Source organism: Carettochelys insculpta, chromosome 1 (assembly GCF_033958435.1).
Source record: "Carettochelys insculpta isolate YL-2023 chromosome 1, ASM3395843v1, whole genome shotgun sequence".
Lineage (NCBI taxonomy): Eukaryota > Metazoa > Chordata > Testudines > Carettochelyidae > Carettochelys > Carettochelys insculpta.
The window spans coordinates 310,967,882-310,995,489 of record NC_134137.1 but is presented as its reverse complement, the minus strand read 5'-3'; the positions used below and the strand labels follow the sequence as shown (position 1 = coordinate 310,995,489).

General features: G+C 40.6%; 2 protein-coding genes across 3 annotated transcripts in view; both read right to left on the bottom strand.

The window, feature by feature from the left end:
- PTPRB (protein tyrosine phosphatase receptor type B) overlaps positions 1–24,004 on the bottom strand; it is a 113,810-nt gene extending 89,806 nt beyond the window's left edge. For both annotated transcript variants that reach the window (XM_075012866.1, XM_075012875.1), the window contains exons 1-3: positions 23,880–24,004; positions 22,037–22,429; positions 2,615–2,856 (exon numbers count right to left, since the gene is read on the bottom strand). In XM_075012866.1, the coding sequence (XP_074868967.1) occupies positions 2,615–2,856; positions 22,037–22,429; positions 23,880–23,955 (711 nt within the window). In that variant the 5' untranslated portion in view covers positions 23,956–24,004. The remainder of the gene's footprint in view (positions 1–2,614; positions 2,857–22,036; positions 22,430–23,879) is intronic.
- Positions 24,005–24,851: 847 nt separating this feature from the next.
- Positions 24,852–27,608, bottom strand: part of PTPRR (protein tyrosine phosphatase receptor type R) — a 212,546-nt gene continuing 209,789 nt past the window's right edge. The window contains exon 14 of the mRNA XM_074984038.1: positions 24,852–26,071. Coding sequence (XP_074840139.1) covers positions 25,978–26,071 — 94 coding nt within the window. The 3' untranslated portion in view covers positions 24,852–25,977. The remainder of the gene's footprint in view (positions 26,072–27,608) is intronic.

Genomic DNA, 27,608 nt, shown 5'->3' with positions numbered 1-27,608 from the left:
TCCTTTTTGAAAGGACCCCGGCAACTTTGAAATCCCCTTATTCCTAACAGCAGATAGGAATAAGGGGATTTCAAAGCTGCCAGGGTCCTTTTGAAAAGGAGCCCTGTCTGGATGAGCCACACGGCGGCGAGCTGCGTCAATTTCGAAGTGCCGCAGCTGCCGGCATTCTAATGAGGCTCTGAATATGTATTTCAGTGCTTCATTAGTAAACTTTGAAATGGCCATTTGCATGGCCATTTCCAAGTTTTGGGCTAGTGTAGACACAGCCATAGTGCGGTTTCGAAATAGAACCATTGGACACCATTATGGCTTATTTCAAAATGGCACTATCCTATGTCTTAACAATGCCTATTTTGAAATAGCTATGGCTGTGTGGCATAGCCTAACCAAAAACTGCACAGCACGATACCTGTATCCAGCCCTCAAGTATGCAGTCTCTCTAGGAGCTGAACCCTAGATAAATGCATCCTGTGCTCTACAGAGATATGTACAGCACAGTGGTGTGGGCAATTATTTACACTGGGTATATTAATAAACAAAAGTAATTGTTTAAATATGAAACGTAGGATTTAAACGTTCATAAGAAATAGCACACATAACAATGTAGGTTACTAAACAAAATAAAACAGAATACTCAAGCTAAACTTAGTACAGTAAGGCTTTTGTCTACATGGTGGGCACTATTTTGGGATACAGCAGTATACTGAAATAGCTGCCCACATCTAAGAAACTCACTCATTATTGTGTCAAAACAGTTTTTGAGGTAACGGGAGCACTATTCCAGCATCGTGGTTCACCTAATCGCAGGAGGAGTACAAGGATGTCTCGAAATAGTGTTTTATTTCAGCATGTAGCACCATTTAGACAGTGCCACATGATGAAATAGCCTATTTTGAAATCTGCTCAAAATAAGCCACACAATTTGTGAAGTGCAAATTGTGTAGCTTATTTCGAGGTTGGAGTGCCATATAGACATAGCCTAAGAAACTAGTTACATGTAATATCTGCCCTTCAGAGTTGTTCCAACAAGTTTCTTTCACAAATGAAAAGCCTTCCAGCCAGGGCCCAATCATTTCCCCAGTTTAGTCTAGATGTTTCCATGAGTCATCTTGAGTGGGGTAGCCAGGGAGAACCAATCCCCAAGATTACCTCACTTCCCTCTCTTAAGGTTTTTCATAAGGCAGAAGGAATCTCTTTTTGTTTAGTCTTAACTTCCCCTCTGCTCTTATGGAAAAATACAACATTCAGGATGGATCTCAGCATCAGGTGACATGGCTTCATGTCTTGGTAGGAGCCACCATAGACCTCCCACCCCCACCCCTGACCCTCATTCCAGGCTTACAGGAAAAACAAATTTTTTCAGAGATCATTGTCCTGAGTATTCGATTACTAAGTTCCTTGAGTACTACTAAAGGTCCTCACTTAGGGCAGGTCTGCACTAGACCTGAAAATTGGTCTTAGATATACAATTCCAGCTATGACAATAGTGTAGCTGGAATTCATGTATCTAAGATTGATTTATCACACCATCCACACAGATGGAGGGAGATAGGAAAAATTCTCCCATCAATCTCCCTTACTCCTTGTGAAAATGAGGAGTACAAGCGTCGACCATCGAGCCCTGATAATTTGATTTAGCGTGTCCTCACTAGAAGCACTAACTCAAACCCCAGAAGATCGACCTGATCAGGTTAATAATCCAGTAAGTATTGATGTACCCTTAGCATGACCACTTTAGTAAGACAGGTTTATACTTCATATTTGTAACTTCAAATACAGGAATGATAACACATACACGTGGGATAAACATATTCAGTAGCTTACAACCTTTCCAGTGATACCTCACATAAAATATGTTAGATAAAGCACAGCCTAGGAATGTCATATTCGTATGACTAAACATATTCCCAGAGAGGACCATTGCAGAGACTGCAGGGCTGGGCTCTGGCCCCCTGCTCCTGCCCTGTCTCCTCCCATGCCCCGCACCTTCTCTGCCCATGTCCCTCCCCCTGCCACTTCTCTGTCTTGGCCTGCCACTCCCAGTGCATGCAGGGCAGCCCTCATTCCCCATTCCGATTCCCTTTTCCCACCCCTGAGAAGCATGGCCTAGGAGTAGCGCAAGCTAGGAAGCTTGTGCTGTTCTTACACCGTGCCGCTCCAGGAGAGGCCCTTGCACTCATTGGAAGTGGCACAGTGTGGCACTGACGGTGAGGGCAAAGGGGTGATGCTGAGATGTGTGTGGCTCCTTATAAACATCCACTGTTGCCAATGCTTATTCCCCCATATAGAATGCCCCTTCACAACTTGCAAACCATGTATTTAGCCAAACTACCTAAATTGTGCATACAATTACCTGCACCTGCCAAACAGCTTAAAACCAGGCTCAGAAGGTTGGAATAGCACTTCTATTTCCAACACAGGTGGTAGGATAGCTCACACAGTATATCAATGAGAGAGACAGAAATAGCACCCAGTTCTCTGCCCACTCAGTTGGATTGCATGTACTCTGAATATGTCCCCCAGCCTTTCCAAGGTTCTTCTCCATGCATTTGACACAGATATAATATGACTGAAAACCAGGCCCAATATATTCCAATCAACTTGTCTGCCTTACCTTTTCTGTGGTAGTGAAGTAATGATAGGTAGGTGTTGAAATCCAGGATTTCTCTGTTACTACAGACAAATTCAGGTTCAGAGGAAGATTTTCACTGATGTTTTTGCTGTAGTTTTCTGTACTGTTTTTGATGAAGAGCTCTGTGTTACTCATAAGGAAATTCTCAGGAATAGATGTAATAGCCTTAAAGGAAGAGGAGGTACTTCTAGAGTTTGGCCCTGGAGTTTCTGCATCTTGGAGATCTAAGACAAATAAAGGACAATAAGTAAAATTAGCTTCATATTGAGTTCTCATAATCAGTTCTTTCTGTGGTAAAGACTTTGGAACCTCTTATATGGTAAGTAGTTTAATTGTACCTGTCAGTTCTATAGCCTTGTATTTTCAGTAGAAACAGATGTTTTATAGACCTCTCACTTACAAGATTGAAATATTTTGAAAACCATAATAAAATAAAATTACAGGACCATTTAAACAATCAATCTGTAGCAGAATTTTCCATTGATTTCTAAGAGAGGGGGCTGTGCTTTAATGTTGATGGAATAATATGGTTTACAGAATTTTGCACTCATTTGGATCTATTGGTTAGCAAAAGATTCCAGTTTCATAGCGAGAAAGAATTATTTGCATAATATTTCATTACATTGGTCTAAAAGCAGAGTGACTTAACCCAGATTAATGACGTTTAGGGTAAATGTGGTCTAAATCTGGCCCACTATGTCATAAGTGTGAGGCTTGCATTCCCTTCTAATTCTTGTCTGAGAAGAGTAGATCAAATAATTTAGAATCATTTGACAATTTCGAGAACTAGTCTGAATTCAACAAGATTGAGTTTTGTAAACATAAGTGTAAAGTACTTCAATACAACTGAAAAACCATGGAGCAGGTCTTCAAGAAATTCCTCCAGCAATTGGAGGAGAGGAAGTTGATAAGGAACAGTCAATATGGATTCACCATAGGGAGTCATATCTGACCAACCTAATTGCCTTCTGTGATAACTATAAATATGGGGAAGGTGGTGGGTGTAATACACCCTGACCTTAGCTATGCTTTTGATATGGTCTCCCACGGTATTCTTGCCAGCAAATTAAAGAAGTATGGGGCCTTGATTAATGGTGGATAGAAAACTGGCTAGAACATTGGGTTCAATGGATCATAATCAACAGCTCAATGTCTAATTGGCGGTCCAAATCAAGTGGAGTGCCTTGGGGTTGATCCAGGGCAGCTTTATTCAGTATCTTCATTAATGGGCTGTATAATGGAATGGATGATGCAATCAGCAAGTTTGTGGATGACAATAAGATGAGGGGAAAGGGAGATATGCTGAAAGGTGAGAAAAATGTCCAGAGTGACCTAGTCAGATTGGAGGATTGGGCCACAAGAAAACTGATAAGGTTCAAGAAGTGCAGAGTCCTGCTTTTAGGATGGAAGAATCCCATGCACTGCTACAGGCTGGGGACCAACTAGCCAAGCAGCAATTCCGCAGAATAGGACCTGGGGATTAGAGTAGATGAGAAGCTAGATTTGAGTCAGAAGAGTGCCCTGTTGCCAAGAAGACTAATGGCATATTAGACTGCATTTGTAGGAGCATTGCCCGCAGATCAAAGGAAGTGATTATTCCCCTCCATTTGGCGTGGTGGGACTACCTCTGGAGTATTGCGTACAGTTTTGGGCCCCCACTATAGGAAGGATGTGGACAAAATGGTTCAGTGGAGGGCAACAAAAATAGTTAAGGGGCTGGGCATGTGCCTTTGGAGTAGAGGCTGAGTGAACTGAGTTATTTAGTCTTCAGAAGAGAAGAATGGGGTGGAGGTGATTTGATTGCAGCCTTCATCTATTTGAAGTGGAGCTCCACAGAAGCTGGACACAGGCTATTCTCTTTGAGGTAGATGACAAAACAAGAAGCAATGGTCTCCAATGCAATGTGGGAGCTCTAGGTTGGATATTAGGAAAAAAATATGTCATCAGAAGGGTGGTGAAGGATTGGAATGGCTTGCCTAGGGAGGTGGTGGAATCACCATCCTTAGAGGCTTTCATGGCCAGGCTTGACACAAAGCCCTGGCTGGAATGATTTAGTTGGTGTTGGTTCTGCTTTCAGCAGGGATGGGTGGGGGGAAGGGGACTTGGGCTGGATGATCTCCTGAGGTCTCTTCCAACCCTGATCTTCTATGAAATGCTCAATTACAATATGGAGAATAACTGACTAGGTGCAAGAACTGTTAAGAAGGATCTGGGAGTGAGAGTAGATCAGGAACTGAACATGAATCAACAAAGTGATGCCAAGTACAAAACAGGCTACAATCATTCTGAGGTGCATTAAGAGGAGTGTTGTATGTAAGACATGGGAAGCGATAGCCTTGTTCTACTAAGCACTGGCGAGGCCTCAGCTGGAGTACTGTGTCTAGTTCTGGGCATTGTGTTTTAGGAAGGATGTGGCCAAATTAGAGCCAGCCCTGAGCAACAATTATAAAATGTTTAGAAAACCCAGCCTCCAAAGAAAGGGTAAAAGTACAGCACATTTAGTTTTCAGAAAAGAAAGCTGAGGGGTTGGGGGAGACCTCATAACAGTCTTCAGATATGTTAAGGGCTGTTACAAAAAGGATGGTGATCAATTGTTCCTCCCTTCACCACTGGAGGAAGGACAAGATATTAGGAAGGCTTGATTTGAGGAAAAGAAGTCCAGGAATAAAGTTAGTTAAACTCTGGAATAGGCTTCCCAGGGATGTTGTGGAATCTCCATCACTTGTGGTTTTTAAGAAGAGGTTGAACAAACCCCGCTCAGGGAGGGTCTAAGATTACTTGATGTTGTCTCAAAGCAGGGGACTGGTCTTCAAGACCTCTCCAATTCCCTTTCAGCCCTGCATTTCTATGATTCAATGAGCATTTTAAAATATGTTTCCATGTGTAGTATTATACTAGTTCTGTCCAGAGAGCAAACTACCCATGCTTGCTCTCTTTTCAAGATGCTAATAACAATTATCTGAATCATTTGCAAATTTGTACCACTGGTTTGTGTTTTTAGTCACGTATCTTTTAGAGAACGCCAAAGTTGTAATTAGAGTGCAGGAAAGATTTTACTGCATATTTTTCCTCCACATTTTCATATCTCTTCCTCCATGTTGATACGTATTTAGTATCCTTTCTCTGGGGCCAAAAAGGCAGGGTTCAGTCAGTGGTGAGCTCTCCATTTGACCCTACATTTAGGCTGTGCACTTAGAACTGCTGTCTTCTCCCAGAGAATGGAACACCACCATCGTGACATGTCCAAGTGTTACTAACAAAAAACCTGAGATACTTTGCCTGTCGTTAAACCAGAGTCTCACCCATGACGGAATCATGTTCTTCTGCTGCACTACTGGGTATTTTTGTCACTTAGACCAATTTTAGGTAATGGGCCTTCTAAAAAGATCTAATGACTGGGTTAGACGTAGCAGAAAACTTCCAGTAGGATTACTTAGCATATAATTATTATGTCTTAATATGTTAACCAAAAGGCTCAGCTGGTGAACTTTCATCCTGAAATTAATATAACTTTTCTTATGTGTTAACTTGCCTGTTCAAAGTTGCTGATAAACTGAAACATTCCATGATCCTACTTGCATTCAGAAACATAACCAAACATATGTTTTTGCAACCAGGAAAATAACAAGATATAGATTTTTATAAGATATACTTTAAAGAATGTGTTTCCTCATTCAACCAACACAGCTCTGTTAGACTAGCATGTATCTTCCGAACTCCTTCCATGCTATTTTTCAGATAAATATGTAACTGCACTATACAAATCCTTCTCCTTCCTTTCTTCTTCAACTAATTTTACTCTTCTCTGAACAAATACTTCAAAGTCTCCATTAGGTCACAAATATTTAAAAAAAAACTAGGTGCTAAAGCAGATGCTGAGGGGCTGATTCTGCTTTCTATTGAACTGGCATAAGGCTGGATTAACATCTCTGAAATTGTTAGTGTAACTGGGAGGGCAGCATTTAACCTAAGGCAGACATAGGCAATAAGTGGCCCATAGGTCAGACATGGTTCACAATTGGGGTTAGCCACTGGTGAGCCACCACACACTTTATTTACCTGCATGTCTGCAGGGGTGGCTGCTTGCAGCTCCTGTTAGCTGTAGATCACCTTTCTCTGCTACTGGGAGCTGAAGGAAGCGGCATGGGCTGAGCCAGCACTTCCTACAGCTCCCACTTGTTGAGAACAGCCAAAGAATCCTTCTAGTCAACATAATATTCAGGAGCCAGTCAGTTACCTATCACTATATAAACTTGCGTTTTGTTCTGTTTTCAGGAGTACTGAAAATAGCTCAATATAGATCTGCTCCACCTCACACTGAAATTGATGGCAGCTTTGCACTGACTTCATTAAAAGCATAATCAGATTTAACATTCTTTTTCCAGTGCAACACCACCATGGTTCTGACATTGGGATTCATAGTCCATGTTAAACATAAGTTATATATTAAAGAAAAATACACATTGGAGGCCTAAACAGACAGACTTCAACACAGATTGAGTGCTAGCATTGCATCTCTTTTTCAGCAGGGAGCACTTCCTGCTTAGAAAGCTACATAGCACACAGAAAGCTCTATGGTATGATTTTCAAAAGTGTTCAGCATTTTTCTAATTGCTTCCGTTGAATTCAGTGGAAAAAATCCCACTGACTTCCATGGGAACAGAATTAGGCCATTGCAGAGTAATTTTTAAAATATGACCTCTGGTGGCTGAATGGCATACCACATGCAAACACGCTACAGCCCTCAGTAACAAAGCATGAGAGAAAGTTATGAGGAGGTACATATTACTCCTGCAAACTGCATGGCTACATCTACACTAGCACACTACGTCGAAGTAGCCTATTTCAAAGTAAGGACATTGAAATAGGCTACTTCGACAAGTATTGTCTACACGTCCTCCAGGGCTGGTGCCATCGACATTCCATGTCGAAGTAGCGACGAGGAACATCGAAAGGAACCGCCCCGGAAGGAAACGTGGAGTGTCCACACACACAAGTGCTCCCCATCGAAATAAGGGGCCAGCAAAGCCCCTAGCTGCTCCCTTAAAGGGCCCCTCCCAGACACACTTGCCCTGCACAGCACGAGATCCACAGAGCTGACAACCAGTTGCAGACCCTGAGCACGCAGCATGGACCCCCAGCTGCAGCAGCCAGAAGCCCTGGGCTAAGGGCTGCTGCACGCAGTGACCATAGAGCCCTTCGGGGCTGGACAGAGCGTCTCTCAACCCCTCAGCTGATGGCCGCCATGGAGGACCCCGCTATTTCGAAGTAGTGGGACGTGGATCATCTACACACTCCCTACTTCGACATTGAAGTAGGGTGCTATTCTCATCTTCAGATGGGAATAGTGATTTTGTTGTCTCACCGCCTAATGTCGATGTCAACATCGAAATAGCACATGGTGCATATAGACGGGATGCTTGCTATTTTGATGTTGTGCCGGCTACTTCGAAGTAGCTGGCTAGTATAGACGCATCCCATATGTTCCTCTTTGGCCACTAAGGGTGCATCTACACTTGCATTCCTTTGTTGAAAGAGGTATGCAAATGAGGGGAATGAAAATGCAAACGAGGTGCATATTTGCATAGATGACACCTCATTTGCATATTCTTATTTTGAAAGCGCTTCTTTCAAAAGAAGAAAACCAGTGTAGATGCTGCTCTTTTGAAAGTAAACCCCATCTTCAAAAGAATCCTTCTTCCCTTTATTTAATGGGAAGGAGGATTCTTTTGAAGATGGGGTTTACTTTTGAAAGAGCAGCATCTACACTGGTTTTTGTCTTTCAAAAGAAGCTCTTTTGAAATAAGAATATGCAAACGAGATGCCAAATATGCAAATACATGCCCTATTTGCATTTTTTATTTCCCTCATTTGCATACCTCTTTTGAAAGAGGAGTGCAAGTGTAGACGCACCCTAAGTGAAATAAGGCCATTTACGAGAACATGAACTCAACCAGTTCTGGAAGGAACTGTAGGAGGTCATCTAGTCCAGCCCCCTGCCTAAAGCAGGATCAACCCTAACTAAATCATCCCAGCCAGGACTTTGTCAAGCCGAAACTTAAAAACCTCTAGGGACGGACATTCCACCACCTTTCGAGGTAATGCATGTCAGTGCTTCACACCCTCCTGATGAACTAGTTTTTCCTAATATCCAGCCTACACCTCTCCCTCTGTAATTTCAGACCATTGCTCCTTGTTCTGCCATCCATCACTACAGAGAACAGCCTCTCTCCATCCTCTTTAGACCCCCTCTTTATGAAGATACTATGCAATAAAAATATATAAAATAGCCAAGTACTTGTATCCTGTGAGTACTCCTACATACCCAGACAAGCTGGTCTGGCACAGCTTTTTGAAAGTACTTAGATCTTGTAACAGTGGCTGCCTGGGGCAAGCAGGAAGAGTTTCAGCTAACTGATGTTGATTTGTAACTAAAATGTGCAGGACTCAAACATCTGTTACAAAGTTTAAGAGAAGTTGTTGGATAAAATTGGTTCTAAGCAATTATTTAAAATAAGTACAATATTTAAAACCATCTGTATGAAGGTTGGATTTAGATATTTATTTAACTGCCTGAACTGTAGTTGTCCTGCAAAAAAGGATGCTGTTTTCTTGTAGGTAAGAATATAGAAGAGTAACAGTGCCTTGACAAAGGGTATTTTAAAGGCTTCACTGTGTTGTTCCTTAAAAGTTAAAAATGGATTTTACCTTAGAAAAATATCTTCCTCATTTGAGACTTTATATTACAGAGCTCATCCATGAGCAAACTTTGCATCCGATGCACATATAGCAGATGCTGAACTGGTTCAAACAAAACAATAATTCCCCCAAACTTCACTAGAAACCCATACTTCCTTACACTTACTAGATTGGTAAATTATGAAGCAGCCTCATGAGACTCAATTCTTGTGCTGGTTCAATGGCAGTGGAAGCGGACATTCCAGATATCTAATGAGACAGCTTATTTTCAGAGAGATCCGAGAGATTAAGAACATAAGAACAGCTGGAGTGAGTCAGTCCAAAGGACCATCTAGCCCAGTATCTTGTCTTCTGACAGGGGCCAATGCCCCTGAGGGAATGAACACAACAGGTAATCACCAATAAGTCCATCTCCTGTTACCCATTCCCAGATTTTGGCAAACAGAGGTTAAGGACATCATCCCTGCCCATCCTGGCAAATAGCCATTGATGGACCTATTCTTCCATCAATTTATCTGGTTCTTTTTTTGAACTCTCTTATAGTCTTGTCCTCGGGCGGAGTCCCAAAGGTTGTTTATGCTTCGTGTGAATAAGTACTTCTGTTGGTGTTAAACTCATAGCCTGTTAATTTCATGGGGTGATGTCTAGTTCTTTTGTTAGGAGGAGGAGTAAATAACAATTTCTTATTTACTTTCTCCTTACCCATCACGATTTTGTAAACATCTACCATACCCCTCCCCCTCCACCGCTTACTTGCTTCTGTTTCAAGTGGAACAGTCCCAATCTTATCAATCTCTCCACAAATTGAAACTGGCCCATACTCACAATAATTTTTGTTGACCTTTTCTGAATTTTTCCAATTCCAATATAAATGTTTGAGATGGGGTGATCACATCAGCATATAGTATTCAAGAGGTGGGTGTACTGTGGATTTTCATAGAGACAATTTGATATGTTTTGTTTTATTTATTATCTTTCTTAATGATTTCCAACATTCTTTTAGCTTTTTTGAGGGTTGCTGTACATTGAGTGGGAGTTTTCAAAAAGCTATCTGCAGTGACCCCAAGATTTCATTTTTGAGTAGTAATAATTAATTTAGATCCCTTTGTTTTATATGAATAGTTAGGATTAGGTTTTCCAATGTGCATTACTTTGCATTTATCAGCATTGAATTTCATTTGCCATTTCGTTGCCTAATCAGCCAGTTTTGTGAGAGCCCTTTGTAGTCATTCATAGTCTGATTTGGACTGAACTATCTGAAGCAGTTTTGTGTCATCTGAAAATTTTGCCAACTCATTGATTCCCCTTTTCTAGATCATTTATGAATAGTATTGGTCCAAGTGTAGACTGCTGGGGGACACTATTAGTTAGCTCTCTCCATTTTGAAAACTATTTATTCCTACCTTGTATTTCCTATATGTTAACCAGTTACCCATCTCTGAGAGGACCTTTCCTCTAACCCCATGACATCTTAAATTGCTCAAGTGCCTTTGATGAAGGAACTTGTCTGAAAAGCTAAGGACACTACATCTTAGAATTAAAAGACAGAGGGTGATTCTGTAGTCTCAGTACTGGTGTTGCTAAAATCTTTAAGAAACATCTCCACGTTATTATCTTACCAAGAAGTCCTTCAAGCTCTCAGACCACTGCAGGCCTGCCTTTTCTGTTCCTGAATTTCACTTGGCTCTTTCCTTTGGATGGTGTTGGATGTGTTTGTCTCCATGATCTCTCAACTCATGTCTCAAAGACTTTTTATTGTTATACCCAGACAATCACAGATATCACAGAGGTCTTGGTATGTCACAGAATATCCTCACCAGCACCAGAGTAGTGGAGGTACTTTGTCTCTCCCTTGCATTGCTGTGCTGGGCTCAGCACTAGTGCAGCAATGAATTTGGTCCTTAATCTCCACTTTGCTCTGTGAAAAGGGTACATCTCTACTTGCCAGAAGATCGACTTGTTCAGGGTTGATCTTCTGGGATTTGATTTAGCTTGCTTAGTGGGGAAGTGCTAAATCAAACCATCAGGGTTCTACAGTCAACCCTGGTACTCCTCACTGCTCCTAGTACATCAGGGAAGGGCAGACAAATAAACGGTGGCAATTTTTTAAAGTGCTTCTACACAAATGCTAGAAGTCTAACTAATAAGATGGGTGAACTAGAGTACCTTGTATTAAAGGAGGACATTGACATAATAGGCATCACAGAAACCTGGTGGAATGAGGACAATCAGTGGGACACAATCTTACCAGGATCTAAAATATATCAGAAAGATAGAATAGGTCAGGCGGGTGGTGGAGTGGCACTGTATTATTAATTAGCTTTAAGCTTAAACTAACTAATGTCTAAACTATTAGAATGGACTTGGTTTGGATGTCTACTTCTGGTTCCATACGTATCTGCGTTTGATGAGGACAGCCAGTATATTTATAGATTTTCGAGTTAGAACTGGTATGCAGTATGGAAAAGAAAAATATTTCAAAGGCACAAAGGAATAGCTAAACCTGGCTCCCACGGGCCATTTCTACACAGGCCACTTCCTTTGGAAGTGGCATACTAATACACAGAGCAAAAGATGCTAATGAAGCACAGATGCAAATTCCCCATGCCTCATTAGCATAATGTCACATGATTTGGAGTCTGGAAGACCGTTCTTCCAGACTCCAAAATGCCATGTAGAATCGTGGCCCCTGGGGGACTTCCAGAAGGAAGTCCTTCTTCTGGAGGCTCCTTCTTCCTGAAAACTTTTGGGAAGAAGGGGCCTCTGGAAGAAGCATGTCCTTCCGGAAGCCCCCCCGAGGGCTGTTTTCTACATGGCATTTTGGAGTCCGGAAGAACGGTCTTCTGGACTCCAAATCACGTGACTGTATGCTAATGAGACATGGGGAATTTGCATCCGTGCCTCATTAGCATCTTGCGCTCCATGTATTAGCATGCCACTTTCGAAGGAAGTGGACTGTGTAGAAAAGGCCACTGAAAGCTAATGGGAGCTGGAGACCTAACTCTGAACTATGCCTTTAAAAGGTCTTCCCATGAAATAAGGTCTTCTATTTGTCATCATGGACTCAGACACAACTACTGTGTTTACACTACAGAGATCTTTTGAAAGAAGCCCTTCTGGAGAGTACATCTGCACACAGCAAGGTGGATCAAAAGAGTGATCTGCTCTTTCAAAATAGAGTGTCCACACAGCCCCCACTCTTTTGAAAGACAAGAAAAAGAGAGGGAGCAGTGCTATTCTATATACTATCAAAAGAAAAAAGCAGTCAAGTAGCACTTTAAAGACAAACAAAATAATTTATTAGGTGAGCTTTCATGGGACAGACCCACGTCTTCAGACCATAGCCATACCAGAACAGACTCAATATTTAAGGCATAGAGAACCAAAAACAGTAATTAAAGTTGAGAAATCAGAAATAAATTATCAAGGCAAGCAAATCAGAGAGCAGAGGGGTGTGGGGAAGGGAAGTCATACTTGGCTTAATCTAATTCTTGACTCCCCCCCCCGATACCCCTCTGCTCTCTGATTTGCTCACCTTGATAATATTTTTCTGATTTGTCAACTTTGATTACTGTTTTTGGTTCTCTATGCCTTGAATATTGAGTCTGTTCTGGTACAGCTATGGTCTGAAGAAGTGGGTCTGTCCCACGAAAACTCACCTAATAAATTATTTTGTTAGTCTTTAAAGTGCTATTTGACTGCTTTTTTCTTTTGAAAGAACGGGCCAGGCATCGAAAAATCAGGTGCCATGAGGAGTGCTCTTTTGAAAAAGGGGGCCTGTAGAGTGTCTACATGTTTTCTTTCTAAAGAAGCTTTTGAAAGAAAGCACTTCCTGAAACAGGAGTGGAAAAACACTTTTGAAAGGAGCACCATGTTCTTTCAGTTTACTTGCGAAAGAACAATTTTTGTGTGTAGACGCTCAGTGGAATCTTTCAAAAGAGCCTCGTTCTTTCAAAAAAATCTTTTGAAAGAACTTGCTAGTTTAGATGCAGCCAATGAGTTTGCCAGCACATGCTCAAGCACAATGCAGTTGTTAGATGATATTTAAGTACAGTGAGTTTTTTTAGATTAGATTTAAAGATAAAAAATTTGTTAGGACAGACTCACTTATCCATGTGCATGAATCTTAAAAACTGACTAATTTTTAATATATACAGCACCACAATTACATTCAACACCTCTATGTTTTTATGCTTTTTAGATACTCATATCTTCCAGAAATTTTCCCTTGTATAAGCACAGTTTTGTGCTCAAATGCCTCTTTTTCTGTATTCATCACAAGTTAGAAACACATCAGAATACAGGTCTTAAACTTTCTAAAGCAGGTCCTATATCTTTTTACAAAACTGCAATATTATATTTATACTTGGAGTCCTATTTCTATAGCAGGGAATTAGGTCAAAGGGTTTATAAATTGGGGGTCTATAGCTGAAATTTTATAGATTCCTGCAGGAGAAATACATACAGGATTTAAACCAAGACAAACAGACAAACAAACAAAACAAAGATTGTGGGCTATTCCCAAAATCATTGGCTGTGTTTACACTAGCTCCCTCCTTCCAAGTTTGGAGGAGAAATTTTGAGGAGTAAAGAGACTTCCAAGTACTGGTGGGTGAGCCAAGGCTACACGCAAGCTGGCACTTCGAAGTTTAACACTTTGAAGTAGCCGCAGGGGAGAATTAGCTTAATGAAATGCTGCACATGGAGCATAGCACTTCATTAATAATCTCCCGACACCTACTTACCATGCTCCCTTCAAAGTAGGGAGCTAGTGTAGACACAGCCGTTATGTACGCAGATGTTTGTTGATGAAGAAGGAGAAGAAAATTTAGAGATTTTAAGATCATCATAAAGATGAATATGGGGTTCTTTAAAGATGCACGTATATAATGTAAGTATTCTTTCTTTAAAGCAATGAGACACGAGAGGTAGAATATTTTTAAGTGATTATTGTGCTTCTTTGGTAGTCTTAAAATGCGTTACTATGAAAACCAAATATCTATAGTCAGGCAAGATATGTAGTCATTTTTTTTGGAAAATACTCTGCCCTCAATGTTCTGATGTAAGAATGGTGGTTGAGTTTATTTATTTTAGGAGCTCAGTTCAATGCAGCATTCTTTACTTGGAATTTGTAGTTTCTAGAATGAACATATGCAGGGTATTTTTACGCTTTTATGTAAAACTTGTAATTTTATACATTGTAATCTATATCTTTTAAAAAAATTTAAAATACTTTTTCTAATTCAAACTGATTATCAGACGCCATTTTTTTTCATGTGGAACACTGTCGGACCCAGGTCAATGCCCAGTGAGACTGAAACTGGGACCTTACAGCCTAATGCCATGAACTCTACTATGGGGTTCAGCAACCTTTCTGGGGTGGAGTGCCAAAATTTGGCCTTCTGACCTTTATCTACGGTCTGAGTGCCAGTGATACTTTTTAAAGTCACTAATAGTCCTACTTACAACAGTTTCATTAATAAATAAAGATGCAGACCTTGCCTGTTTAGGTGGTGGTTTGTAGCATTAGCTGGTCTTTTGTTAATCAACAGGTGGCACGGCTTTGAGCAAGCTCCTGGCTGCATGGGAGAGGACATGTAGTGCTGAGTTCCCTCCTCCTGTGCCAATGAAAATCGGCTTGTGTGCCACTCTTGGGGGTGGGGGGCGTTGCTGACCCTGCTCTACTGCATCATCTATAAGTCAACTGCTAGTAGCTGAGGCTGTAGAGCGAATTTCACTCTCTCTAGTGATCTCAGAGCTTCTGGGTTACGTGTGTTCAGTGCATGTCTTATAATATTGCTTCATCACAAGCATACACTGAAGCTGGATGAAATTCTTTGAAACATTGACAAAGCTATTGCACGAAAACTTTGATTTTTTTCTGTCCCTGTGTCTACACGTGCCCCTTCCTTTCAAAAGGGGCATGTTAATGAGCGGGTTCGAAAAATGCTAATGAGGCGCTGCAATGAATATCACCAGATAGGAAGAAGGGCTTTCGAAAACTGGTGGGGTCCTTTCGGAAGGTCCCATCTCCACGGGCGGCGCATGATTCGAAAAGCTAATGAGGCCCCTTTCAAAAGGAAGGGGCACGTGTAGACCCAGCCTATATGTATAAAAATATTCCATCATTTTTGACCCTATGCTACAGTTGGGCTAGCGGGGGAACTCCTTTAACTCCTCACTTGTCTTCCAAATGCTTTAGATGGTGGATGTTAAGTAGCTTGTGGAGTAGAGAAAGTCTAAGTGACTGAAATTTTGATGGACCAGAACAGCAGTGTTCTGACAGCCTGAATGAGAAGGCGGCTGGCTTATGGAAAATGCTTTCTATTATTTTTATCTTCACTTTAACCTATATTAAAATGACCCAACAACAACAAACCTTGGGGAGAGGCTTATCTCCATTTGGCAGAGAAGTAACTGGAACTATAGTAACTCCAAGAAGGAGGCAGGAAATGGTAAGAGGGTCCTGCTCACAATGACTTCTATGCATGAGATATTTGGGATTATTAAATCCTTCTTGTTAGCTGACTAATTTATGCCTCATCCGGGGGTGTTTACTATCGACTTTAAGGTTGTAGGATCAAGGGTTCAGCCTCCCCATGATATAATCCTCCAAGACTCCATCCAAAGTTTGAGATAGGAAAAGCAGAGAGGCACACAAGACATATAAAAAAAGATACTGTTCTAGAGGAGAGGCTCTGGGTGAGGAACAGATGATGAAATGCAGCAGATAAAGAGGAAGGGAGTGGGAAAAATGGAAACAAGAAATTTTTGGCACTAACAGCTGCAAGTCAAACAGCACACCCATGAACCATGATTTGACTCCATACTGAGCAAAGGCAGAAGAAAGAGGAGCATGTCCCCTACTTCCAGACTGATCACTCCTCAGTGCAGCTGCTAGCACTGCCCATCATGGACACACACCTCTGTGACCAATCAGGAACACAAGCCTGTCTATAAAGGAGTGAAAATAGAGACAGAAAGGAAGGCACAAGAGCCTGCAATAGCAGAGGGCTAGCTAGGGCCAATCCAAGCTGAGACGCCAACAGGCGTTTTGCTTATTTGTTACATCCTTTGTTTTGTCTAACTAAAGCAGCAGACTAAACAGACAGAAGATATAATGGAGTCATATCATACACATTTTCCCCCCTCTTGCTTTTGCTTTGAGGAGCTGAACTTACTAAAACACGCAATACGTGGTAACGCCATTTTATTTTCACAGCATAAGTGCCTTATTTAGATGGGGCTCAGACCTGATGTTTTCGTTCCTAAGAAAATCATCAGTGTTTGCTGCAGTAAGAACAGCAGGCTAGGTCTATATTAAACACCTTAGAGGTGGAGGGAAATGAAATATTACTGTCTTCTAAACTAGAATATACACTACGTGAAGATTACTATAACTGAGATAATAGTCACATCAATTGCCCAATTTACCATTCTTTTCTCATGTGCCAGCTGCCCACAGATTGCAACAGTACTGGCCCTGCAATTATCCGTGGACAATTATTTTGGCTGTTGCCTGTGTGGTAGTAATGACCTTTCACCTTTTTCACTTAACAGCTACCAGATTTTGCAACTACAAATAAACTACAGGACATAACATTTGGTGCAATTCTAAAATACTGCCACTTGAAATATCATGCACAGGGTTGTTGTAGAACCACATTGTGAGATTTTGTGAATCACTCAGTATTCCTTATTCCCATTTGTAAGTCATGCAAACTTCAGGCGACCCAGCAATGTTGTAGTTTGGTTCCAGGTAAACTAGTGACAAATTGAATCACAGAGCATTTTGAAATTTGTCTAACTCAATAAATCCCCTGAAATATATACACGTAAGCCAAACATTTGAGATCTTCTCTTGCCGGCCCCCACTTCTGCATATGCTCTGTTTACTTGTGCTCCTTACTAAAGCAAGCTGTAAAAGAACTCAATTTACTAAGAAAAATTGGGATTTTTGAAGCCTTTTGAAACATTTCCATAACAAACAGAGAGAAGATGATTCCTTTGCTAAAATAGCCAGTAGTGCAGGATTAAAGCACTTGCCTGGGATGTGCGTGTAAGCAGAGCAGGAAGTTGAACATCTGACTCCTGCAGCCTGGAGGGGTACCCTGAGTAGTGTGTCTTTCTCTCTGGGCTGATTAATACTAATTATTTGTGAAAAAAGATCCAACAGCAGAGATTGTGAGGGACTCACCCAAAGATAGCCAATATGGAAGACCCAGGTTCAAGTCCTGGATCTAAATCAGATAGAGCTTGGAGATAAACCTACACACCCTACATTCCATCTGAGTGACTCAGCGTATTGGCTGTTCTGGGAGTGTCCTCCTTCCTACCCACCTCACATTTTCATTCTGCACATGAGTGGAATGAGTGGCATTTTCTAATGAAAAATCATTTTGTTGAAAAATTCCCAGTTTGAGCTAAACAAAGGCAGAGCCTGCTTCTAACACCATCTTTCCCTTTGTCGTAAGCTCCGATCAGACTTTTTAGCCTCTGTTCTGCAAGTAGAATCCCTTTCCTGATCATTCTCTCTGTTCTCAAGCCTTTTCACATACCCCAACTCCTCCTGGTTCCTCGTTCTAGCACAGTACTGAACCCAATAGGCTTCTAATTTCCTCCATCCATTTTGCTTATTTTATCCCAAATCCATGGTATAGAACCAGTGGATCTAACAACCCTGGAAGCTGTCTTGAAATTTCACGATCACATGAGCCTTCCATGTATCAGGTGTGCCCCAGAATTGTGTTTTTGCCCTGGAGAAGCAGTTGAGTTCCATCCTTCAAGGGATGGAGTGTTCTCAACTTTCACTGATTTTAGTGTGAATTTAAGAGACTCAGCACCTCTTGGGGGCAAACAGCACTTTGTCAGATTGGTTCCTTGATGGTGGGGTTTGGTTTAATCAACTACCAGACCCACTGAGACCTAATCATGTATTTTGTGAGATGGTGAAGGAAGGAAAGGCCTGCTTTGGATTAAGAAGTCACTTCGGACTGGTTAGGGATGGAATACTGAACCAAACTGATCCTGACCTTCACCAAGAGTCATATGTGACTTAGGCTATGTCTAAACAGCAGTGTTATTTTGAAATAATCCATTCCGGAATAGTTATTCCAAAATAACACAGCTACACACAAGAGTGCATTGTGAAATAGCACCCAGCTGTTTCAAAATAGCATTATCTGGGCACATAGTGCCTATTTCCAACTAGTGCCATTGGTCGCCATTATGGCTGTGGCCACACTTGGCCAAAACTTCAAAATGGCCATGCTAATGGCCAAATCAGAAGATATTAATGAGGCACTAAATGAAATATCACCTGATAGGAATAAGGGGATTTCTAAGTCTGCGGGGTCCTTTTGAAAACGACCCCTGTGCAGCCGAGCTGCGCAAGATCAAAAGCGGCGCTTTCGAAGTGCCGCAGCCAGCAGCATGCTAATGAGACTCTGAATATTCATCTCAGCACCTCATTAGTATCTTCCAATTTGGCCATTAGCATGGCCATTTCAAAGTTTTGGCCAAGTGTGGCCACAGCCTAAGATTTATTTTGAAATAGAGCTATTTTGTCTTAACATACCTATTTTGAAATGGGCATTATTCCTCCTGCAATGAGGTTTAAAACAATTGAAAATAACATGTCCATTATTTTGATTTATTTTGAAATAGCATTTGAGCTGTGTAGACACTCTCCAAGTTATTTAGAAATAATGGCTGATACCTTGAATTAACTTTGTTGTGTGGCCGTAGCACTAGAGATGGGCAGAACCAAAATTCTGTATCCAAACGCTAGCAAGAAGCCAGATCTGAAACTGAGCTCCAAATTCAAACTTTCCTGAAGTTTGGGATGTTCATATCTGGTGTTTGGATTAGGCCTATGATAAAGTTGCAGTTCTTGAATTTCGAGCTTCTCCCATCTCAAATTTGGTTAGATGTTCGTGTAGAGATTTTTCTTTTCTTTTCTACAAGACTGAATCATTTCTTTATCAAAACCTTCCTATTCTTCTGTGCATGGTAACTACCACACAAGCAAAGAGTAATTTTATTAAGATAGAGCACTGCCAAAGATTAGAATAATTTGCACCTATACCAATACTCAGTCCTTACAGTATAATTTTACCCGAATAAAGTCAACATTTTCCTACTCAAGTCCCTACAGCTATCATTTTAAATCTATATTTAGATACCTAAACAAATGAAAGCTTCAGACAAATGAAATGTATAGTTTCCATTGTTGGCAATATCAGATGTAGGTGCTTAGTACTTCTGACAGTCAGCCCATTTGTTTAGGTGCCTAAATATGGAGCCTAACATTAAGTATCCAAGTTGAAAAGGTTTGGCCAGAGGAAGACTTTAGGACTGGGACAATTAGCAGTATAATTTTTTTCTATAGTATTCAGTGTTCTATACTTTTATGAAGCAAGCTGCAGCATTCTGTGCTTAAATCTACTCCTTTACAGTCTTTGTCATGCTATTCCATGCATAGAAGTTTTTAGTCATCTGATGAAAATGGTAATTGAGACATATTGTACTACAGATATTTCTGCAGATGCCACAATGAAATCAATGAGGACATCTGCTTAAAAATGGATGGCACAACAGAACCCTCAAAATTCATTTCAGTGTCATAGATTGTATTCAGCTATGCTTATGTTTTTTAAAGAGAAGCTCATGAAATATGTTTCCAAAGCTGGTATGTGGACTCAAGTTACAACATCAAATTACCACCCCACATGAGTCTGCTTTTTCTCTACTATCTTATCTCCCATATGTATTCCAAAAGCACTCACAACAATATAGTAGGTGTACTCTTGATCTATTTTCCAGCCTTAATGTGGCCCTGATTCCATAAGTAAACATCTTCATGACATTACTCACATGAACAGTCACATCATGCTTTGAGTAAATGCATATGTCTTTATAGGTCTAGGCCTAATCTTATTAAATATGGTAAGTCAGATGTGAATCAGATCTAACACATATAATATAAAATAGATTACAAAAATAACCGTAACTGTGAAACATCATGTAACAACTCACTGATTTTGTTTTAAACTTCCTAAAAACATCACCTGGTCCTATGACACATTGATATATATATATATATATTTTTTTTTTTAAAGCACTTTTTAAAAATAATGGAATAAATCACTTGTGACAAAGCTTATTGTCTTTGCAATTAAAAACATAGCTAGCAAGGCCATTATCATTTATTTCAGTGCACTGCTAAGTCCCAGCACAGAACAATACTGAAAAGTGCACTTATGAACTCTAAAAGACCACAAAGCAAGAGCTGTTAATTTATATTATTAAGCAACACTCAAGACCTTTTCTGGCCACATTTTGGCCACGTCTACACTAGCTCCTTCCTTTTGGCATGGTAATGAGTGAGTTGGGAAGATGCTAATGAGGCACTGTCATGAATATGCAGCACCTCATTAGCATAATGATGGCCATGCGCGATTGGAAAGTGGCACTTTTGAATTGCATGCAGCTGTCATTATGCTAATGAGGCACTGCATATTCATGATAGCACCTCATTAGTATCTTCCCCACTCACTCATTACCATGCCTTCTGAAAGGAAAGGGCTAGTGTAGACATCGCCTTTATGTTTCAACTGCATATAAATACTGACTACAGATAGAGGTACACACACACACACACACACCAGTATTTCTAGAGGTTTGGACTCTGTTCATTATACTGAGAATTTTGTGTTTGTTACAGAGATATTTGCCATATGCTGCTACGAGCAATAGAATGTGTACGTAGAATGTGTGGGAACAAGTATTCACATTGCCATTGAGGTGGTGCTACATCTGATTCCATTTTTCAGGTAACTCTTGCCTCTTTTGGTAGATTTTTGAAATGTGATAAAGTGAATGAGGAGGACAACCTGGATAATCTGACATTGGTATAAACTATCTGAATGCAGTGCTACAAATGATATTTGACTCTTTTGGGGAATCAAAGAGCAGAAGCATTGGGTGGATTAAGTCTATATGTAAAGATTTGGGCCCAAAAATGAAATGGAAAAGGGAATACCTATTCTGAAAGTACCAATCAGATTACCAAAAACACTGGGGCTGTGTCTACACTAGACAAAACTTCGAAATGGGCATGCAAATGGCCATTTCGAAGCTTACTAATGAAGCACGGAAATACATAGTCAGCACCTCATTAGCATGCGGGCAGCCGCCGCACTTCGAAATTGACACGGCTTGCCACCACGCGGCTCGTCCAGACGGGGCTCCTTTTCGAAAGGACCCCACCTACTTCAAAGTCCCCTTATTCCTATGAGCAGATGGGAATAAGGGGACTTCGAAGTAGCCAGGGTCCTTTTGAAAAGGAGCCCCGTCTGGACGAGCCGCACGGCGGCAAGCCGTGTCAATTTCGAAGTGCTGCGGCCGCCCGCATGCTAATGAGGTGCTGAATATGTATTTCAGTGCTTCATTAGTAAACTTTGAAATGGCCATTTGCATGTCCATTTCGAAGTTTTGGGCTAGTGTAGACATAGCCTGGATGTTAGAAATACAGGTATTGTGGCTGTCTTAAAGCTACTTTTTTAAGGCGCGCTCATTTTGGATTCTGAACAATCTTTTAAACTCTCCAGAGTAAATGTCATAGTCCTTACCATGTGAGTGGGTACAAGAGAGACAGGGTTGTTACCATAATTTCCAGAACGCTGCCTGAAAGGAGAAGCTCACCTTTATTTGGGCACAGACTTTCATTGACAGGATTTCCTTTGTCGTCGACATCTATTTGCCTCCAGCTATGGGGGTATTTCCTACCCCTCTTGATCATTACCCTTGGGCCTTGCTTTGAGAGAAAGAGAGATTTATTTGCCACCTGGAGGAGGCCTTCCCTGTTGTGGCAGGTCCAGCTGGGTGCCTGAGGGCAGTTTATGAAGATGCTACGGGATGACGCAGCGGAGGACTTGGAGATACCCAAACATTGGCCAGATCTAACATGGAGCAGTTTCTCATCCTCAGTCCAACTCCACTGCTGGTTTGGATCAGTCAGATTGCAGTTGCCCACAAACGCTGTTTTGTCTCCAAAAAGACATTGCTGTTTCTGGACATGGATAATCAGAAACCCTCCTGTAAGATGAAACACCCATCAAAATGCAGCAAATCAAATGTGGCATTTCAAAAATATAAATCCCAATTATTTAAAAATAATCTTTTTTTCTTTCCCGTTTTCAGTGTATCTCAGTTTTTATGACCTGAACCAGCAGAAATGTGTTTAAAAGCCACAAAACTGCAACTGTTTGGGCTGGGCATTGTAAAGGACAAGAATGCAATAAACTCTTTCTGACAAAGTTAACCTTGACCTTCGACTTAAAAACAAAAGAAAATCTAACTTGAATTAAAAGTGTACAAAAGGGCTATTGGTTTTCAGCTCAGTTATGAAAACCCCTCTCCATCTTCCAATTCACAGAGATCCATTCGCCTTCCTTACCATCACCATAAATTAAATCCACTGTATGTGATTGGAAATTGAATTTTTAAAAGAAATCATAGTATTTGGAGTGGGGAAGAGGGATAGAAAAGGGGACTTTCAGAAATCCATTTGCCTAGACTGGGCTGTGTTTCGCTTATCTTTCCAATGGATGGGAGCTTCTGATTAATACAAACTCCTAAATACATTGACAATTCCTGTCATTATTTTGTAAGCAACCCGCTACAGATCAGACTGATTCTTTTATCATCCCATCTTACATGTATAGACCCAATGAGAAAATGAACAGAAGAAGAAATCATTCACTGAAATCAAACTCCCCCAACCCCAAATACATTAATAGATATTTTGGAGCATAAGCGTTCGTGGGCAAAGACCTGGTTCATCAGATGCATCTGATGAAGTGGGTCTTTGCAAGTGAGAGCTTATGCTCCAAAATATGTTAGTCTATAAGGTGCCACAGGACTTCTTGTTGTTTTGAAGATACAGACTAACTTGCCCACCCCTCTGATATTCAACCCCAAATGCTCACTTGTTATTAAGGACAGAATTGGATGGTTCAAATGAAACCTCAGTATTATTTTTAATTTTTTAAAAGAGTCAGTTATTTAGTCAAAACTTCAGGATCCACTAGATAAACAAAACCATTTCAAAACAATACCTGTAATTTTCATGGTTTCTCCATTCACCCTTTCTTATGGCACAGGACATAAAAGTGTGTTCTAAGTGCCCCAAGAAGCTTCTGGTTTGGTTAGTTTCACAAAACCTTAATAAAGCAACTTGAATCTCTCCTCAAAAAAATCTAGCTCAGGGCTCAGCCACTGGATTGTCTAGTTGAAGATCTTTTTTTTTTTTAAATGATGTATATACAACATTCAAGGAGAGAGAGTTTATTTTTCTTTGGAGAGAAATCTAAACAGTACTGGCTTGGTTGGCCCTGCCCTCCCTTCCCTCTCTCATGGATAAACTCAGGCTGAGATGTGTCTCTATTTTCATAGCACTGAATAAGTTTCAAACAATCTTTGGGAGCCCTCATTAGTGACAGAATGGCAACCGGAATGGAGGATGGATCCCAAGAGATGCACTTACCTGAGATCTTGAAGGCCAGGAAGGTAAAAACTAGGACATGAAGTAAAGGATCCATTTTCCAGCTAACAATCCCCATGTTTCTCTTGAAAAAAAAAACACGCGGCACACACACACACACACATACGCACGCACGCACGCACACACACACACACACACACACACATACACACACACAAAATCACCACCTCAGATAAGTGAAGTGAAGGCTAGGAAGGAAATGTGCCTTCACAGGAGGAACAGTCAGTGACGAGCACTTCCTTCTATTCAATAGTTTTGGGGAACTGTACACCAGTTTGTCCTTTCATATGATTCTTCACAGTTTATTGACTGAGACATTTTGGAAACATTGAAGCAAAAAAGGGATAGATTCTGAAACTATGAAATTTCAAAACATCTCTCTCTCTCTCACACACACACACACACATTTTAATATCTGCATAATGTATTGGAATAAAAATATAAGGAACAGGGATTATATTTTTATGTAATTGCACATTCATGAAACATTACATGTATGCAGCTGATTGGATTGTGCTGAATAAACACAGAACATGTTATTCAGTAAACACCATACACAGTTTCTGTACTATGCTGTGAGTCCACCAAGCAAAATCATATTATTAGCTATCAGTTCCCACTCCTCTATTAGTTCTGGAAACCTTACATGGTGCAAGTGCAAATCTATGAATTCTTTGCTAAGTCCATATTTATGTATGCTCCCTTTATGAGATCAAATAATGTTGACTTTGCCTCATCATCATTTGATCCATTTTTCCTACTTGCAATGAGAGATTGTCTTAACTAAAAGCAGGGTAAAGGCCTCAAGGATTTGCACTTCCAAATGGTTAAAATCCAGAATGAAATTAACTAGAGAAGATTGGACTATATTTGCCTTATTGCGGCATTATTATAATGGCAATGGTTAATTAGTGCTGGCGAAAAGAAAAACCTCTGCAGAGTCACTATTTTGTATCAAGTGTAGTTTATTGTTAGTATGAACCAAAGTCAACATCACTGAGTTAAAAACTGATTTTATCCTTAGTGCAGACCTCCAAATGTTTACTGTAAGTAGTTATACTAGATTCACATTTGCCTTAAAAAACAAATCCTTGCAGAAATATAAGGAAAAACATTCATAGCATTTTTGTATAACCTCCTGTTATAGAACAGTTCCTCTTTCCAAAGGTGTCCCTCTCGTAACAGAAGTGATACAACATGTAGACAACATATTCAAAAAATCCACTTGGTAAAAGATGGGCAAATATTTAAAATCTTTACCATTTAATATCGGCTACAAAGTTTGGTTTAAAAGTAAAATGACTCATACAATTTACAAATGCACTGAATTCAGGTCAGGAGCAGAAGCAGTTTCTAACAGTATAGAGTACAATCAACAGTATAGAGTAAGTACGTACATATACACACTGAATAACAGAGGTTGTGCTCTGCAACTGCATTATAAGATGTACTATAAATATGCATTAAATAGCTACCAGTATGAAGAACAGATATTTCCATATAAAAGGTAACTGTTTTCGAACAGTTTCCAAAACAAAGGACTTTTTCCCCTTAAAATCCATAGTCGATCACTTGCATTGTTAGCAGCAAGAGTCTTATGTGGCCAAGAAATAAGCTCACCACATAATAGGTAATAGCACTTAACAGGTACAGTTTAACAGCTGACAGTCCATTCACAAGATAGAGTTGGCAAAAGTTAAAGCATTTATACACTTAGAAAAACATTTCTTCTGTAGAAAGTTCCAGTTTCCAGCTGACTGCAGCAGTAGTAAATACATACATTCTGTATAGCAGATATTGTTCTTACCAGATAAATCCACCTTTTTAGATATATACGTGAAATCCACATCTAGCATCAGTACAGTTCCTTCTTTAAAAATCATTTTTAGGAAGCTTACAATACATTCATATACAAAAAGGGTCTGGCAATCTTTATATATTTGCCAAACCATACACAGTCCTTTCACAAGCTGGCATCAAAGCCCCTCTTTCTACTGCAGTAAACTCCTTGAAGAAGTTGCTGGTAGGTAATGGAACAAATTACCTCAAGAGATTGAAATTCTGGTCACCCTTCATGGTTTCACTGGATAGCTTCTGCAGAGAGTCGGCTTTCATACAGACTCAGTGCATGGTGCACAAATTCATATTGTTCACTGGTCTGAACCATTCCACCTCTGGAAATAAAGTACAATAGAATGAAACCTTACTTCTTAAAAATCAAATAAATTTGGGCTGCTGCTGGAAAACGCACACAGACAAAATCCTGCGGCCTACTCCGAGTTTTGCCTTCAGTGTGAATTTGTCTTGTTAGTATCTCATGACCCAACAGGTGCAAGAATTATAGGGAAACATATAGCTGTCGGGCAAGCTGTTAAAATCCAAAAGTCAAACCCAGCACAAATTATGGCGAATCTCCCTAAAAAGCCATTTACATGCTGTGTTTTAAGCACATCTAAGCTTAGGCATGTCATAAAAAACTTAAGTACTTGGGGCAGATCCTGATACCCTTTACACTGTTTGACTTCTCTACTCCCTGAGAAATCCTATTGATTTTACTGGGGCTGTTGGAGCAGAGAGGTGCTACTTCACACGAGTAAGGGTAAGAGAATCTGTCCCACAGATTACACAGACTTCTTTCTTCTTCATATCCTAAAAATGTAACCTGTGGTGACCCTTAGATCACATGCACAGAGAACAGTTCTTCCTGCCCTCTTTCTAACGCCTACAGTGCATCCGGTCTAAAGAGCAGACACACAAGAAATTTTACAGTGGTGACTCACTCCAGCGCCAACAATACTATTTAATTTAACTTGACTATAAAAAAGCATTCAGGGCAGTCAGTTTGGATCAGCTACCTACACATCGTACAGCTATGTGATAACTCAGGTGGTAGCACTGGAGCTTTTAGGCCAGATGTTGGGGGAAATCCCACAGTAAGACCTCAGCTCCTATCCAATAGTGAAAGTGAGTACCATGGTAAGGAGGTGCTGGGCTAGTGGAATACTAGAGGAGGGCTAACTGCCTTATTCGTGTTGTCTTTCTGACAGCAAACAAAACTAAGGCTCTTTCTGTCACCACTGAGGTCCACTGGCCAGTGCCCCTCCCAGAGTTGGGACTCGTGGTGTTTAAAGCAACTGCATCCTGGACAATTACAACCTGGCCTCGCTTCCCAAGTTTGTACCAAGCCAGCTACTTGGAGCTGATGTGTCTGTCTGTCTGTCTGGGAAGAATGACAGGCCCCAAGGCGAAAGGAAGATGCATTGTGACATACGCACACTTTAAATTGCTTTTGCCAAGGCTTTGTTGAATTAGGTTGGAGTGCAGGATCTGACCTTTTTTAACACAAGACCTAGTAGGCTACAGAAAATATCAGGTTAACACATTTTAAAATAACAACAACAAAAAAGACATCTGATAGGCAGAGCTGGGCAAATAAACTGTAAAATAATTCATTTAACAAATACCTTCTCTTATTCAGATCTCTTTTTTGGTTTGCCACTCTGAGATCTTTTTGGTTTTCCTCGTTGCTCTTGGATGGTCAAATAGCCCAGGGGACAAAAAAATGCTTAGTTCCACCCACAACTCACAAGGTGACTGCTCTTTAACCAACTCTGGCTTGGCCACTGTGAGCCACATATTTGTGACCTTCAAGCTTGATTAATATTATCCATTATTCCTACTAGTGAAGCCATGTAACCTCAAAAAGCTCTA